The sequence below is a fragment of the Myxocyprinus asiaticus genome, chromosome 6 (assembly GCF_019703515.2).
Source record: "Myxocyprinus asiaticus isolate MX2 ecotype Aquarium Trade chromosome 6, UBuf_Myxa_2, whole genome shotgun sequence".
NCBI lineage: Eukaryota > Metazoa > Chordata > Actinopteri > Cypriniformes > Catostomidae > Myxocyprinus > Myxocyprinus asiaticus.
The window spans coordinates 53296833-53313310 of record NC_059349.1 but is presented as its reverse complement, the minus strand read 5'-3'; the positions used below and the strand labels follow the sequence as shown (position 1 = coordinate 53313310).

General features: G+C 37.0%; 1 protein-coding gene across 1 annotated transcript; it reads left to right on the top strand.

Moving 5' to 3' along the window:
• The first annotated feature begins 5759 nt into the window (after positions 1 to 5759).
• On the top strand, positions 5760 to 10809 carry uba52 (ubiquitin A-52 residue ribosomal protein fusion product 1). The gene is made up of 5 exons (XM_051700893.1): positions 5760 to 5817; positions 7537 to 7646; positions 7902 to 7988; positions 10465 to 10567; positions 10651 to 10809. The coding sequence occupies exons 2-5, from the start codon at positions 7544 to 7546 to the stop codon at positions 10742 to 10744; spliced, it is 387 nt and encodes a 128-aa protein (XP_051556853.1). The 5' UTR covers positions 5760 to 5817; positions 7537 to 7543; the 3' UTR covers positions 10745 to 10809.
• The last annotated feature ends 5669 nt before the right edge of the window (positions 10810 to 16478 follow it).

Below are 16478 nucleotides of genomic sequence, written 5' to 3'. Positions count from 1 at the left end.
CACAATACAGTCTGTTTGGGGGTTTTTTGGGGGTGACCCTAAAGATGTTTTAAACAAATCACTCAAATTATTATGATATACTTGTGTTTTGTAAAACTTTACTCAAGCGATAAATAATGATGGTACATTTACTTATTGTTGCCATGGTTACCTCCAGCGACTAGGGTTGACGTTCGTCTATGGAAGTATACTAATGACAAATGTCTTTGAAGCTAAAAAGCTCACTAAATTGCACTAACTGATAAAGAAACGTGTTGCATTTACAGTACATGCATTTTTTGGGTATGCAGTTTCATAGGGTCATATATTTATGTTGTAAATATTTCAATTAAAAACATTTTAATCATTACAACTTCAGTAATAAAAATTCACATTTTCAAGTTCAGTTTCAAAATTTACAGGTGCATCTCAATAAATTAGAATGTCGTGGAAAAGTTCATTTATTTCAGTAATTCAACTCAAATTGTGAAACTCGTGTATTAAATAAATTCAATGCACACAGACTGAAGTAGTTTAAGTCTTTGGTTCTTTTAATTGTGATGATTTTGGCTCACATTTAACAAAAACCCACCAATTCACTATCTCAAAAAATTAGAATATGGTGACATGCCAATCAGCTAATCAACTCAAAACACCTGCAAAGGTTTCCTGAGCCTTCAAAATGGTCTCTCAGTTTGGTTCACTAGGCTACACAATCATGGGGAAGACTGCTGATCTGACAGTTGTCCAGAAGACAATCATTGACACCCTTCACAAGGAGGGTAAGCCACAAACATTCATTGCCAAAGAAGCTGGCTGTTCACAGAGTGCTGTATCCAAGCATGTTAACAGAAAGTTGAGTGGAAGGAAAAAATGTGGAAGAAAAAGATGCACAACCAACCGAGAGAACCGCAGCCTTATGATAGTCAAGCAAAATCGATTCAAGAATTTGGGTGAACTTCACAAGGAATGGACTGAGGCTGGGGTCAAGGCATCAAGAGCCACCACACACAGACATGTCAAGGAATTTGGCTACAGTTGTCGTATTCCTCTTGTCAAGCCACTCCTGAACCACAGACAACGTCAGAGGCGTCTTACCTGGGCTAAGGAGAAGAAGAACTGGACTGTTGCCCAGTGGTCCAAAGTCCTCTTTTCAGATGAGAGCAAGTTTTGTATTTCATTTGGAAACCAAGGTCCTAGAGTCTGGAGGAAGGGTGGAGAAGCTCATAGCCTAAGTTGCTTGAAGTCCAGTGTTAAGTTTCCACAGTCTGTGATGATTTGGGGTGCAATGTCATCTGCTGGTGTTGGTCCATTGTGTTTTTTGAAAACCAAAGTCACTGCACCCGTTTACCAAGAAATTTTGGAGCACTTCATGCTTCCTTCTGCTGACCAGCTTTTTAAAGATGCTGATTTCATTTTCCAGCAGGATTTGGCACCTGCCCACACTGCCAAAAGCACCAAAAGTTGGTTAAATGACCATGGTGTTGGTGTGCTTGACTGGCCAGCAAACTCACCAGACCTGAACCCCATAGAGAATCTATGGGGTATTGTCAAGAGGAAAATGAGAAACAAGAGACCAAAAAATGCAGATGAGCTGAAGGCCACTGTCAAAGAAACCTGGGCTTCCATACCACCTCAGCAGTGCCACAAACTGATCACCTCCATGCCACGCCGAATTGAGGCAGTAATTAAAGCAAAAGGAGCCCCTACCAAGTATTGAGTACATATACAGTAAATGAACATACTTTCCAGAAGGCCAACAATTCACTAAAAATGTTTTTTTTTATTGGTCTTATGATGTATTCTAATTTTTTGAGATAGTGAATTGGTGGGTTTTTGTTAAATGTGAGCCAAAATCATCACAATTAAAAGAACCAAAGACTTAAACTACTTCAGTCTGTGTGCATTGAATTTATTTAATACATGAGTTTCACAATTTGAGTTGAATTACTGAAATAAATGAACTTTTCCACGACATTCTAATTTATTGAGATGCACCTGTATTTTATTTTGACTTTAGTATTCGACAGGTAATATTTGATCCATTATATTTCACATTGCATATTTGCCTCTAAAATTTCAGTGGTTTAATAAAGTCTATGGATCCGCCGGTGGGTCCAAAAGGGGGCGCTATATCGCGAAACTTACGCTTAAACGTTAAAGTCTCCGTATACAAAAGTCAGGCATGTGAGGTGTCATTTGAAATCTTAGAATCTGAACTTTTCAGGGATAACCATCACTTCTGCAATTATGTTACTTAAAATAACAAAATAAGGCTTCAAAACATTCGTGTTGAAAATTAGCGCCCCCTAGAGGTAATGGGGTAAAAATATTTATATGAAAGTAAAATCACATAGCACATAAATGGACAAGTCATATATCAAATGAAAGCTCTCATTATAAGGAATGTGACTGTACAGTTAGTTTTGTTGCCCTAATACCCAAGTTTGAATGATTTTCAAAAGAATCACAAAGTGAAATATGATTTCTGTAATCTTTTGTGGTGAAACATTACTGAAACACTATTCAAGTGTTTATGTACTATACCCAGCAAACACAGAACGTTCCCCTAATGTTAGCATTTGGTTCCCGTTTGGTTATTTTTTTGGGGGGGGGAACCAATTGCTAACGTTCTAGGAGCGTTCTCTTTAGGTTCTATTTGTTATAACCATAAACTAACGTTCCCAGAACATTGCAGGAAGGTTTTTTGACAACCTAAGAACCTACACAGAATGTTCTCTGATGGTTATTTTTAGGTTTTATTTGTAATAACCATAAACTAACCTTCTCAGAAAGTTGCAGGAATGTTTTTTGTGACAACCTAATAAGAACCTACACAGAACGTTCTCTAATGGTTATTTTTAGGTTTTATTTTTATAACCACAAACTAACCTTCTCAGAAAGTTGCAGGAATGTTTTTTGTGACAACCTAATAAGAACCTACACAGAACATTCTCTAATCATTATTTTTAGGTTTTATATTTCGTTCACATTTTTAATTATTTTTCATTATATTTTATTATTTTCAGAGAGGTTGATAGACAACAAAGACTGACATTAGTGCAGTAAAGCATAAACTAAAAGCAAAATCATGGAATTTGGGAATTGAACACATTAAAATGAACAGATGTGCGCTATCTACCTATTCTGCATCTAAGTATTTTCCCCATTCATTTCTTCCATAGACTTAATAAATCCTTCATAAAAGAGTTGTGAGCCATGAACCAAACCAACCAGCTCCAATGTGAATCGCAACATCACGAACTTTGCTTTGAGGCAGAAAAGTATTTGAAAATCGGACATAAAGGCAAAGATACAAGACTGTGCACTTACCGTCTTTCATGAGGGCACAGACTACAATCCCATGAAGCATTGCGAATGATGTCATTGAATAAAACGATGGGAATATGTAAAACTATTTATTTTAAGTTGTTGATTATAAGCATAGAAACAATACTGTATATCATTCACAGTGCATCATGGGAGTGGGCAGTCGCTCAGAGGCATGATTTCGCGGGTTTCATTGGATGCAGTTCTCTGATTGGTGGATCTTTCTCTGATGGATCATGGGCAATGTAGATGTTTACCATGAATTCCACTATCAAACTCGATTTTTAATCAGTAAAGTTGATACAATGCAGACGGATGGCTTCTACTGAAGCATATACCATCAATGAACAAGCTCATAGCTCACGGTAGGTCTGTCTTTAAAGGTTTATAAGTTATCGTTGAAAATCAATTCGTCTATGGGATAAATTAATGGGATACTTCTAGAACCAGACTGTTGCGCTCTACACATGCACACGCATTTGGTCCCACACTCTTTATTCGGGTGTCTCCCAAATAGCTTTTTTTGCACCCTTGAAGGGCACTGCGAGAAGAGGATGCAACTTGAAAGGTCGTTCCAGATTAAAGAAAATATATTTTTTCCATGAAGGTCCTTTCCACAAGACTGCTAGCAAAGAGTACATTCATACAGTCATTCCATGCTCCCTTCAGAGTACCCAGATCAAGAGCTCTGTACTTCGGAGTGAATAGGGCATAGGGAGGATCACTTTCGATTGGAAATCGCCCTTGTTCTATATAAATTTGCACATTGCTGAATTAAAAAATTGGAGTAACTCTCTGACTGACAATCATTTGTCGATTTCCTCAGTAAATAATTACTTCTAGATGTGAGATTCAATGAATCTGTTACTGATTTGACTCATATAATCGAAAAGAACACGATGTAGGAGCGTAACTGAGAAGTTTTTTTGATTATTGACTACAAATGAAGAGAATCAGATGAATCCGCTAAACTGTACACTTCAGTTGTTAGAAATGACTAAATGGTTAAGCCCTTTAAGGTTAATTAAATATTTGTTAAATTTTTAATGTCTGTCAATACATTTCTGATTTTAAAAACCCTCGACTTTGTTGTAGTCATCGGTTGTTTGGAATAATTTACTTCAATATCTGAATATTAGCCTAATGTCCAGTGCTGAGGTAGCTGAGGGAATGCAAAAACCAAGGCTCAGTTTTCAGTATGGTACTATGTTAGATAAAAAATACATGTTTTAAAACATTTTACACATTAATGGAAAAATTACATGTGACATATACATTTATTTCACCTGTTCCGGGAGTTTACCTGTCTTAATTCGGCCCGAGGTAGCTTGGATAAAGGCTCCAGCACCGCCACGACCCTTAGGCTACATAGGATAAGCGGGTAAAAAAAGGTGGATATGTAACTGCGCCTGCTCAATCCATTCTGAGCGGGATTCGAACCGGCATCTCTGGCATGGAAGGTGGGTATGCTAACGAGGAGGCTAAAGGCTACTGCCCTTAATGTCAGTCGCTAGTGCATCTCTTCAGGCAAGGGGAGTGAGGTTTACACATTGCATAGCTATCTACCAGCTGGCTACCATTACACTCACCCCCCTAAACCTCACTCCCATCTGGGTCACGGCACCACTGTAACCAGTCCTGCTTGACCCGCTCCGAGTGGGATTTAAACCAGCATCTCCGGCATGGGAAGCAGGCGCGCTAATGAGGAAGCTAAAGGCTACAGCCCCTAATGTCACTTGCTAGTGTGCCTCTTGAGACCAGGGGAGTGAGGTTTACACACTGCACAGCTACCTACCTGCTGGCTACCGTTACAGATGGCTGGATATTAATTTATCCATTACTCAATTATATTTGATGTGTTTATATTATTTTAATAATTAATTAATTAAACAATGGATCAGAACAAGACATGGCTTGTGGGTTTATTGACATACAGCAGGGTTGCAGAAAGGATATCAGTATATGAGGTTAGGAGAATGTTAGGGGAACGTTAGGAGAATGTTAGTAAGACGTTAGGGGAACGTTAGGAAAGCGTTAGTAAGACGTTAATACTCACCCGTGTAAAATATGAGTAGTTTTGCCTGGAGTCTATCTTTGAGATAGGTTTTCATTCAAGTATATTGAAACTGCGTTACATTTTCTGTAACAGCTATATCTTAAAAGGGTTAGTTTATTCCAAAACCAACATTTATCATGCATGCCTTCAACATGGGACAGCTGTGGACAAACACAACTGAATTAGGCCTACTTACACACACATAATAACTTTTTAACGTTATAAACGTGTTGAAAGCCATATGCAAGTTCTATCAAACCAGCGCGTATTTTACAACCCACAATCAAAATACAGTATGGTGGATAATTTTCTATGCGTCAGCGGTGTGCTGCTGTTCTCCGCCCAGCCTGAAGGCGGCAGTAAAGCGGCTCAAACGCTCAAGTTCACGCACAATATGCACACACGGAACACGTGTCGGTCTTTTTCCGCCCGGATCAGCAGCGACTGAAAGGGTGAGAATTACTGTCCGAATTTTTTTTATAATTTAATCGTCAAATCGCACTTTATTTAGCCGTATCTGTTTATGTATGTCAACATAATATGTTTATGTCTCTATATACTATGTTTAAAGATTGCTATGTAGTACATTTAGACGCTTTTATTGCGTTTGAAGTTTAATGTGGCGAACTGTTGTGTGTGTAACTAATCTGATATAAATACACTTTATTCACCTTACACGTGTCTTATATGGTCTGAAAATTATAAATCATACTATAAAACATTTTATTTTTGAGACTAGGTTGGATTGAGGGTTTAAGAGGGATGTTGTAAGATATAGCTAGGCCTCTTTATTGTATCAGATGGTAATAAAGTTACCTTTATAAGTATAAATATTGTACATTCTGGTCGTATTATATTAGATTTAACCTTTGTGCGTCAATTTAAAAAGTTACTAAGAGGTCCTTGGAGGACAAAAATGTCCACGTCAAAAAACTGCCATAATAATATTATATATTAATATTCAATTTTCAATGAGTACATTTTTTTTTAACCAACATCAGTCCTGATCATAACTACCAAATATTCATTTATTTTCAGGATTTTAACCCATTAAATGACAGTTTGTTTATATAATGCTACTGTTGTTTTTTATGAAAAAACAAAAAATGAATTATTTTCCATGTACTAAATGCTAAGAGGAATTTACTTTTTTTTATCACAGTCTAGGATATGTCAATGAATAGCAACAACATTGAGTTTAATGCATTATTATTTTTTGTGCAGTGTCAGATTTAAAAAAAACAACTTGTACTCAGAACCTTAGAGGACAAAAATGCCCGCCTCAAAAAACTGCCATAAAAATATTATGTATTAATATTATTTTCCACTTTCACTGACTTCCACTTTAACCAACATCAGTCCTGATCATAACTACCAAATATTCATTCATTTTCAGGATTTTAACCCTTTAAATGGCAGTTTGTTTACATAATGCCACTGTTGTTTTTTACACACACACACACATTTCTCAATACACACACAAAACACACTCTGACATCCTTACCAACACACCCACACAATTTTAGCTGTATTTATTCAATTGGCCTGCAATGCTCTATAATACAGCAAACAGAAAATAGGGGAAAAGCATGTATTTGCTCCATAGGCTAAACATGAGAACAATGGCGCCCTCTGGTGGAAAATATTAAAAATGTAAATTTTGAAGCCAGGACTCCGGAATGAAAGCATAATATCATAGAACTAATGATTTTTCCTTTAATGGCACTGGGATCAGATATTGCCGTTTCAATGGGGACATTTTTGTCCTGAAGGTCCTGAGTGTAACTATTGTGTGTACACAGTGTATTATAAGAACTGAGGTTGAAATATCAAAATTCCCCCCAAAAATACACACCTCTGGCAAAGTTTATGCCGTTGGCATTAACACAGACGAAACGATCGAAAAGACAAAAATGTCCTGAAAGTCGCACAAGGGTTAACTTGGTTGTTATTGTGCAGAGTGGAACTACAGAGCCAGTGCAGTAAACTTGGCAAACTAACCAGAAGAGCATAGACTAACTAATATAGCATTTAAATTTGTAAACATTGTAGAAGTTCTCATTCAGTGATTGCCATTGATGTAGCACTTCAGACATCTCATCTGTGATGTAGGCTACATTAATGCTAAATATGGTGAATTAAACTAATCTTGTCTCGTTTCTTTGTGACAGTGGCAAAATGCAGATCTTTGTGAAAACTTTGACCGGTAAGACCATCACCCTTGAGGTCGAGCCCAGTGACACCATCGAGAATGTGAAGGCCAAGATCCAGGACAAAGAGGGTGTGTATGAACTTTGGATGCATTGATATCAGTATTTTACTGTGGTTTTACCCCATCCTTTAAACTAACAAATGAGATGTCAATCATATTACACCCCAGATGGAATATGTTGTTCAAAGCTTATGTGTTCAACATTAATCCTATTCATCCTTCCAAGGAAATCTTGAATCTATGTTTGTTTTTGACACTCAAATAATACCAAGAGCATGACTTTCTTTTTTTAAAGTACCATTTGATTTCACCATTTTTCCTCAGGCATTCCTCCTGACCAACAGCGTCTGATTTTTGCTGGCAAACAGTTGGAAGATGGCCGCACACTCTCAGACTACAACATTCAGAAAGGTGTGTTTGTCAAGTCCAGAGTCAACCCTGTTATAAATGAAAGAGGCTTTCCTTTTTCACCTTTTGAAACTATTAGACATGATCAAACTGTACACAAGGTGTTGTATTGGTCATTCAAGACTTGAACATGTTTTTCAGCATTTTTATTGATTTTTATTATTTTACGGGACTGTCCTGCAACGGTTTTATTCAGAAAGTTCTTTAATGGCTGTTTTTAAAAAGGTTTCGCCCAGGAACATTTTTGAATTTCTGTCAAATACTGTATAGGGCTGGGCGATATGTAAAAAATATTTTATCGATAATCGCCTTAAAATATTGCAATATCTGGTTATATCGTCAACCCTCCTGCCGAGGGTCATGCAATATTTTTTTCTTTATTAATTATGCTTTAAAAATTAAATTCATTTATTGAAACTCAAAAACGATAAAAGATTTCTAAATTCAAACTTTAAAAAAAGAAGAAATTAAAATAAAGTGAACAAAAAGTCTTCTATAGCCACATCTACTGTCTCCAACGGCCCCATTTGCCGTCTACGATGACAGGTGGGAAATTACTAAAAGCAAAAAAATTAAGAACTAAAGACAATTGGGGGTCTGTGTATCTCAGCGAGTATTGACGCTGACTATCACCCCTGGAGTCACGAGTTTGAATCCAGGGTGTGCTGAGTGACTCCAGCCAGGTCTCCTAAGCAACCAAATTGGCCTGGTTGCTAGGGAGGGTAGAGTCACATGGGGTAACCTCCTCGTGGTCACTATAATGTGGTTCTCACTCTCGGTGGGGTGAGTTGTGCGTGGATGCCGCGGAGAATAGCGTGAAGCCTCCACACGCGATATGTCTCCATGGTAACGCGCTCAACAAGCCACGTGATCAGATGCGCGGATTGACAGTCTCAGACGCGGAGGCAACTGAGATTCGTCCTCCGCCACCCGGATTGAGGCGAGTCACTACGCCACCGCGAGGACTTAGAGCGCATTGGGAATTGGGCATTCCAGATTGTGGAGAAAATAAAAATACAATTATAAATGTGAAGATGATGATAATAATAATAATAATACAAAAAAAAATATCTATAGAAAGTTCAACGTATTAGTTTCATACGTCTAATAAATTTCCTTGTGTTCCCAAAATAATGCACCAAATGTGTTCTTATCGAATTTGTGTTTGTATTGCGTTCCGTTAACACGGTTAATGCTGCCTAAAGAAAATACAACTCCGTTTTAGGTTCAAAGTGAATGTGGTCTTGTATTATTTTATGATTTCATCACTTTAGTCTTTCTTTAATACAAAGATATATAAGAGTGAACCTGCAGAGATGCATTCACAATTCACGTTTAGCATGGAAATAAAGCAACCTAAAGTTCGAGCACCTCCTGATATCGTCTTTGGTCATTTGCAGAATTCTCATAGACTATAAAGTGTGTTTCTTGTAGCGCGTGTCTTTGTGTTTAACAGCTTTTCTTGTCGTGTTACTCCGAGACGTCTTACAGGTCACCCACCACTGTTGCGGGTAGATGAGCAAAATTACCCGCTCAAGAAATAACTGCATATGGACGAGGAGCTTGCGAATAAGGAGCTGGATTCAGCCTCGTCACGTTTGGCGGGTGCAAATTTCACACCTGTTTAATATATCTGGCGACTTCCCAGATCCATGGTTTTGCCATTTACTGATATTGTCGATCATCGTCTGTCAATAAGTGTCCGATTACATCGTCCTATCGCCCAGCCCTAATAAAATATCAAATTGAATGATCTAAGTAGCTTGTTTGTTTTTTGTTTGCCATGATCTTAGCCTTTGATGCTGATATGACATTAAAAGTACAATAAATAAATCCAGAGTCAAAGCTCAAATAGCATATTAAGCCTACGTCCACATTAATCCACATTATATTGTGCAATAGTAAAATATTTCTGTCGTAATTTCTTAACGTTCACATTATTTTAATGCTCTTTGATTAAACCCATGAGCCCTTATTTCTCTTGAAGCAAAACCTTCAAGATTTCGTTTCATCGTTTTATCACTCCAGAAATAAAGCATGTGTCTCGTCCTCTGTGTCACTGTGTGTTTGAACCCGTTATGACCAGGAACATTTGCCATTTCACGATCGTTTAAAGTGAAACTAGAGCGCTTTGCGTTCACTATCAGCGTTTATATTTGTTTGTATTTTCACAAACTCTAGTTTGGCACGAGTCTCGGCTGACGGTGAGCGCTTGAGAAGCACTTCACGAGCTCTTCCGGACAGGAGCTGCTCTGGTTGACATCTGCGGTGCGGCTCAGTGATGCTCAGAGTTTAGCTGTTGATGGCATTTATATATTTGCTTAAAATTCCCTTCGTTGTGTATTAAAATGTGATTGGAATTTGAAGTGCAAAAAAAAAGAGGTTAGAGCAAATAACCATGATCAGACGGTTATTTAATAATCGCGACAGGCCTACTGGTGTTTGTACTGGAACTGATTGTTTGTCGTCTGTCTTTCAGAGTCCACTCTTCACCTGGTGCTGCGTCTCAGAGGAGGCATCATTGAGCCGTCCCTTAGACAGCTGGCACAGAAATACAACTGCGAGAAGATGATCTGTCGCAAGTATGAGACTTGTCAGCTTTTGTATGTTTGTTGTAAGCTGTTATAAAATCTTGTGATGACTAAACAGAGTTCTTGCATCGCAGGTGTTACGCTCGTCTGCACCCACGTGCTGTCAACTGCCGCAAGAAGAAGTGCGGTCACACCAACAACCTGCGCCCCAAGAAGAAGCTGAAGTAGACTGCAGCACTAATATGTGTCAGGAACAGCTGGAGATTCTTTAAAATAAAATGTGGATGAAAACAGTTGCCTTGAATTTGTATTCTTTTCATTAGAGCAACTAATGCAATTTCAGTGTTCTTGTCTTTTTCTTCATGTAGATGTTTATATGTCCATCAGGAGAAGAAACTCACTTTATTACAGGGCAATGTTTGTTGCCTAGTTTTTAGGGGTGCATTTAAAGTTTTCTTCTAACCATCCGAAAACAGTGTGGTGTCTATTATTTTCATGTATATTCATATACAGTTTTCACTAATCAAAAACTACTGCATGTTTGGTATGCATTTAACAGCTCAGTAACACATGCCTAGAATTTAACAGAATAAAATGATACAAACAATTATCATTCGGGTATATTTCAATTATGGTATATGATAGGGTGACCAGCTGTCCTGGTTTTTGACGGTCTGTCCCTGGAAATGTCCCCATTTTTATTGCACGCTCAAAACAGCCACTAAGTGAAAATACATAGCAAGAAAGCCCCTATTGAAGCCTAGCGGCAACACGGTTTACAGTGTGCTGTTTATTTTGACCACCAGAGGGGGCTGCTCGCTATAGCAGCTTTAAGTCATTCATGTTCCTTTACAGATTACTTGTTTGCCAGTTTTGTCATCATCATTGTTACCAGCTTGGAGGTGAGGCACATATATAATATATAAAATAAGAATAAGACATTAATAACGTGAATAAAGTATCTGCAAATAACAATAAATGGAAGTCAGCACATTACAGCATAAATTACATTGTGCCTTGCTGGGAAACAAGTGACTGAAAAGAAGCATCATAATGCATAAGAGTTGATCAAAATGGTATAATTAAGAAAAAGAGGTCCATGATATCGGGTGGATTATGACTAGCAAGGGCCCTGGGGCCAATTTTCTTGTAGGACCAAATTTACCTCCATATCCAAATTTTTCTCATCGAGACATATTTAAAAGAGTATGATATACCATAGTTCATCACATTTCTGCATTCACCATTGCCAAAATTAGGGACTAAAAATTAAATGTTTATCATTTCAGTTCGTTCCGAGCAAAAACAGTATTTTTTCGTTCCGGTTTAGAAGTTCTGCAGCCTTCTTTCCAAAAGGTTACCGGTTAGAACAAAATAAAAGAACGGTTAATAACGTTCTTTTCAAAATAATAGTACTCTGCACTAAACGGGTGGGTGAAATACCAGTTGCAGTGTTACCAGATCTCGCAAGAGTAACAAGCCCAAAATAATCCACTTGCCTTGCAAAAATAAGCACAAAAAAAATTGTGTGTGTGGTGGATTTATCAGCATAGAAGTTAATTAACAGTTCAAGTATAATTATGTTTACAGATCTGCTTCTCAGTCAAAACCTGACAACATCAACTCTGTATTAATGCATCATATCTAACAATAATTCAGTGAAGACTTGGAAACAACTCAGAAATGTACTTTTCGCCTCATCATGTTTTCCTTGTAATTATACATAGTTTTTAAAAAGGTCTTTATTCACAGAATGCAACATCCACAACGGGCAATTAGACAAAGAAATGTGTGACGCAGCAGTTTCCTTCAGGATCAAAGCACATGAAGCGGTGTAGTCCCAAAATATTAACTGTGATAAACCTTTTGGTCTCTAGTTTCATGAAAAAAAATGATTGGAACAAAATTAACTGGTTATAATCGGTTACCAGCATTTAAAAATAACGTTTCACTCTGGAATAACTGAAAATCACTTTGTTCCGGTTTTCGGTTACGTTCCGCCAAAAATTTTGTTTGTTTTACTTAACATCCGAATTGTCCCCCTTTTTAAAATCATAGATAAGTGATGTGAAATTTCAATGACATATTTACCACTGAACTAGAAATGTCCCCGTTTTTTCATTTCAGAAGTCTGGTCACCTTAGTCTATGAGGTCTGTGGTTTAAGTGTATAATTATATATTGATGGGGTGTTTTGGCCCAAACCTCTTGCTTCTGACACATTTCCACTTCTTTTCAGTGAGTTACTCCAACAGAATGTCATTTTACAGAAAGCACATCTATGAGTGTTTGATTCACAACCAGAACTCAGTTGTATGAGTAAACGCTAAACAAACAGACATTATAGGGTTTCATATTTTTATTTTGAACTTGAGCGAGTGTAAAGTTTGCTTTTGAGTAATCCAGTAAAAGGTCAGGTCAATTGAGGGTTCCAACAACATTTCCCCAATAAAATACTATCCAGCCATCATGGAAAAACAGATTTTTTCATTGTCAGAGCAATTTCCAGCAACTAAACTAGCTGCCATTATATACATTTCTATGACTTTTCCAAGCCTGATATTCCCGATTTTCCATGACTGTGAGAAACTTGTCAATTGCTTTAGCTGACCAGCACTGTATGAACAGACTCTTAAAAGTGTACAAATGAAATGTATTGCCATAATATAGCCTTTATTGTTGGAATATTTGCAGTGTTCAAAGAACAGAATATCTAAAATTGCATGCCTCCAAAAAACAAAACAGGGACCGTGGAAAAATAAGACTCGCATTAGAGTAAGACATCTGTTAACTTCAAAGCAAAAATGCACATTATAAGATTCAATACCATCTTTGAAAAGACGGCTACTTTTTGAAACTTAAAGCTCCATTCTTCCCCAAATCAAAAACTCTCATGCTCTCATTTTAGAATATACAAAGCAGTACACGTAACTCCAGTACTGTACGAAGAATAAAATATAAAAGTAAATGCCTGCAAGAAAGCCCACAACTCGATACAAATGTGGCTTGGGCTGTTTGTGCTTAACCCTGTCAAATAATAATAATAGTCTGGTAGAAACAGTTGGCACTTATAATACTGCGAATCAAAAGCCACATCAGCTATTGCAAGACCTTTCAACATTTAATCATGTGCAGGACATGAATGATTGAAAATGAAAAACAATTCTCTCTATAAAAATACCAATTCTTGAGATCAGCAATGGAATCACTACTAGTAAAAATGCTAATATTTCTAATTACATATGCACTAGTAAAACGTTAATTCTTGATATCAAAAATGGAATTTCAACTAGTCAAAGCCATAATATTTGATGTGCGTAAATGTATCTTTACTAGTAGAATCTGTCATTCACTCCTGTTCAAAACACATTTACAGATATCTATAATTAATTTCTAACTAGTCGAAATTCCAATTTCACATACCAGCAATGCACTAAAAAAACATTAAATCAATAATTCAATTTTTACTAGTGCAAATGTCCATTCCTGATATCAAATACTGAATTACAACTAGTAAAAATGCTAATATTTTGACATTTTTTAAATTTGGTTTTAACTATGTTCATTTCAGATATCTATAATGCTATTGTAACTAGTACGAAAGCATTTTCAGATAGTTTTAATTAATCTTCAATTTAAAGACATCTAGAATCTATTTCCAGATATACTAAATTTAACATTAAAATACATTTTCAGATACCAAATATTTGCATTTTTACTAGCTGTAAACCAATTGTTGATTTCAAGAATGCACATTTGCACTAGTAACAATGTAATTATTGATTTATAATTCTAGTAAAAAATAATTACATAGCTTTGTATTATTTAGACATTCAATTAATACAAAATTAAAGATATCTGTAATTGAGTTTTGAACAGAGTGAATGACAGATCACTGCGAAATTCTACTAGTTAAAATACAGTTACAGGTATCAATAATTATGTTTTTTATTTTACCAATTAATGAAATGAGGAATTTAAGACATCACAGCTTCATTTTCTGTAAAACAATGTGTCTTGTGAAAAGCGCTATACGGATAAATATGACTTTTATCCATTTTTAATATCAAGAATTAATGTTTTCTCTAGTGCAATATACAGTCATGGGAAAAAGAAAGTACACCCTCCTTGAATTCTATGGTTTTATGTATCAGGACATAATAAAAATCATCTGGTCCTTAGCAGGTCTTAAAATTAGGTAAATACAACCTCAGATGAACAACAACACATGGCATATTACACCGTGTCATGATTTATTTCACAAAAATAAAGCCAAAATGGAAAAGCCATGTGTGAAAAACTAAGTACACCCTTACTGCTTCCATAGGCATTAAGAGGCTAAGTTGTAGCCAGGTGCTGCTAATCAAATGCCCTTGATTAATTGATCGCCAGCAAGTGTGACCACCTCTAAAAGCTGAAGTTTTAGCAGTTTGCTGGTCTGGAGCATTCAGGTGTGTGTTAACACAATGCCAAGGAGGAAAGACATCAGCAATGATCTTAGAGAAGCAATTGTTGCTGCCCAGCAATCTGGGAAGTGTTATAAGGCTGTTTCCAAACAATTTGAAGTCCATCATTTTACAGTGAGAAAGATTATTCACAAGTGGAAAACATTCAAGACAGTTGCCAATCTTCCCAGGAGTGGACGTCCCAGCAAATTCACTCCAAGGTCAGACCGTGCAATGCTCAGAGAAATTGCAAAAAACCCAAGAGTTACATCTCAGACTCTATAGGCCTCAGTTAGCATGTTAAAGTTCATGACAGTACAATTAGTAAAAGACTGAATAAGTATGGTTTGTTTGGAAGGGTTGCCAGGAGAAAGCCTCTTCTCTCTAAAGAGAACATGGCAGCACGGCTTAGGTTTGCAAAGTTGAATCTGAACAAACCACAAGACTTCTGGAACAATGTCCTTTGGACACACGAGACCAAAGTGGAGATGTTTGGCCATAATGCACAGCGCCATGTTTGGCGAAAACCAAACACCTCATACCAACTGTCAAGCACGGTGGTGGTGGAGGGGTGATGATTTGGGCTTCTTTTGCAGCCACAGGACCTGGGCACCTTGCAGTCATTGAGTTGGCCATGAACTGCTCTGTATACCGAAGTATTCTAGAGTCAAATATGAGGCCATCTGTCCAACAGCTAAAGCTTGGCCGAAATTGGGTCATGCAACAGGACAATGATCCCAAGCACACCAGCAAATCTACAACAGAATGGCTGAAAAAGAAAATAATCAATAGCCCAGTCAAAGTCCAGACCTCAACCCGATTGAAATGCTGTGGTGGGACCTTAAGAGAGCTGTGCATAAACAAATGCCCGCAAACCTCAATGAACTGAAGCAACGTTGTAAAGAAGAGTGGGCCAAAATTCCTCCACAACGATGTGAGAGACTGATAAAGTCATACAGAAAATGATTACTTGAAGTTATTGCTGCTAAAGGTGGTTCTACAAGCTATTGAATCATAAGGTGTACTTAGTTTTTCACACATGGCTTCTCCATTTTGGCTTTATTTTTGTGAAATAAATCATGACACGGTGTAATATGCCATGTGTTGTTGTTCATCTGAGGTTGTATTTACCTAATTTTAAGACCTGCTAAGGACCAGATGATTTTTATTATATCCTGATATGTAAAACCATAGAATTTAAGGAGGGTGTACTTTCTTTTTCCCATGACTGTAATTACTGATATAAAATACAAGCATTTTTACTAGTATTAATACCAATAACAAGCATTTTAACAATTGAACATTGAATTATAGATATAATTCATAACCTGCACACTTTTAAATATCAAAAGGGCTTGCGATACATTAGTAGCCTTATTGTGCCATAACAAATATACTGTATAATGCAACATCAACATCCAATACACAACTACATAAACCCATACAGCTTATAGCTTAATTAGATTAACAGTGAGCGTGTTTACATGTAGATCTTACACCGATTATGCTTAATAAGCC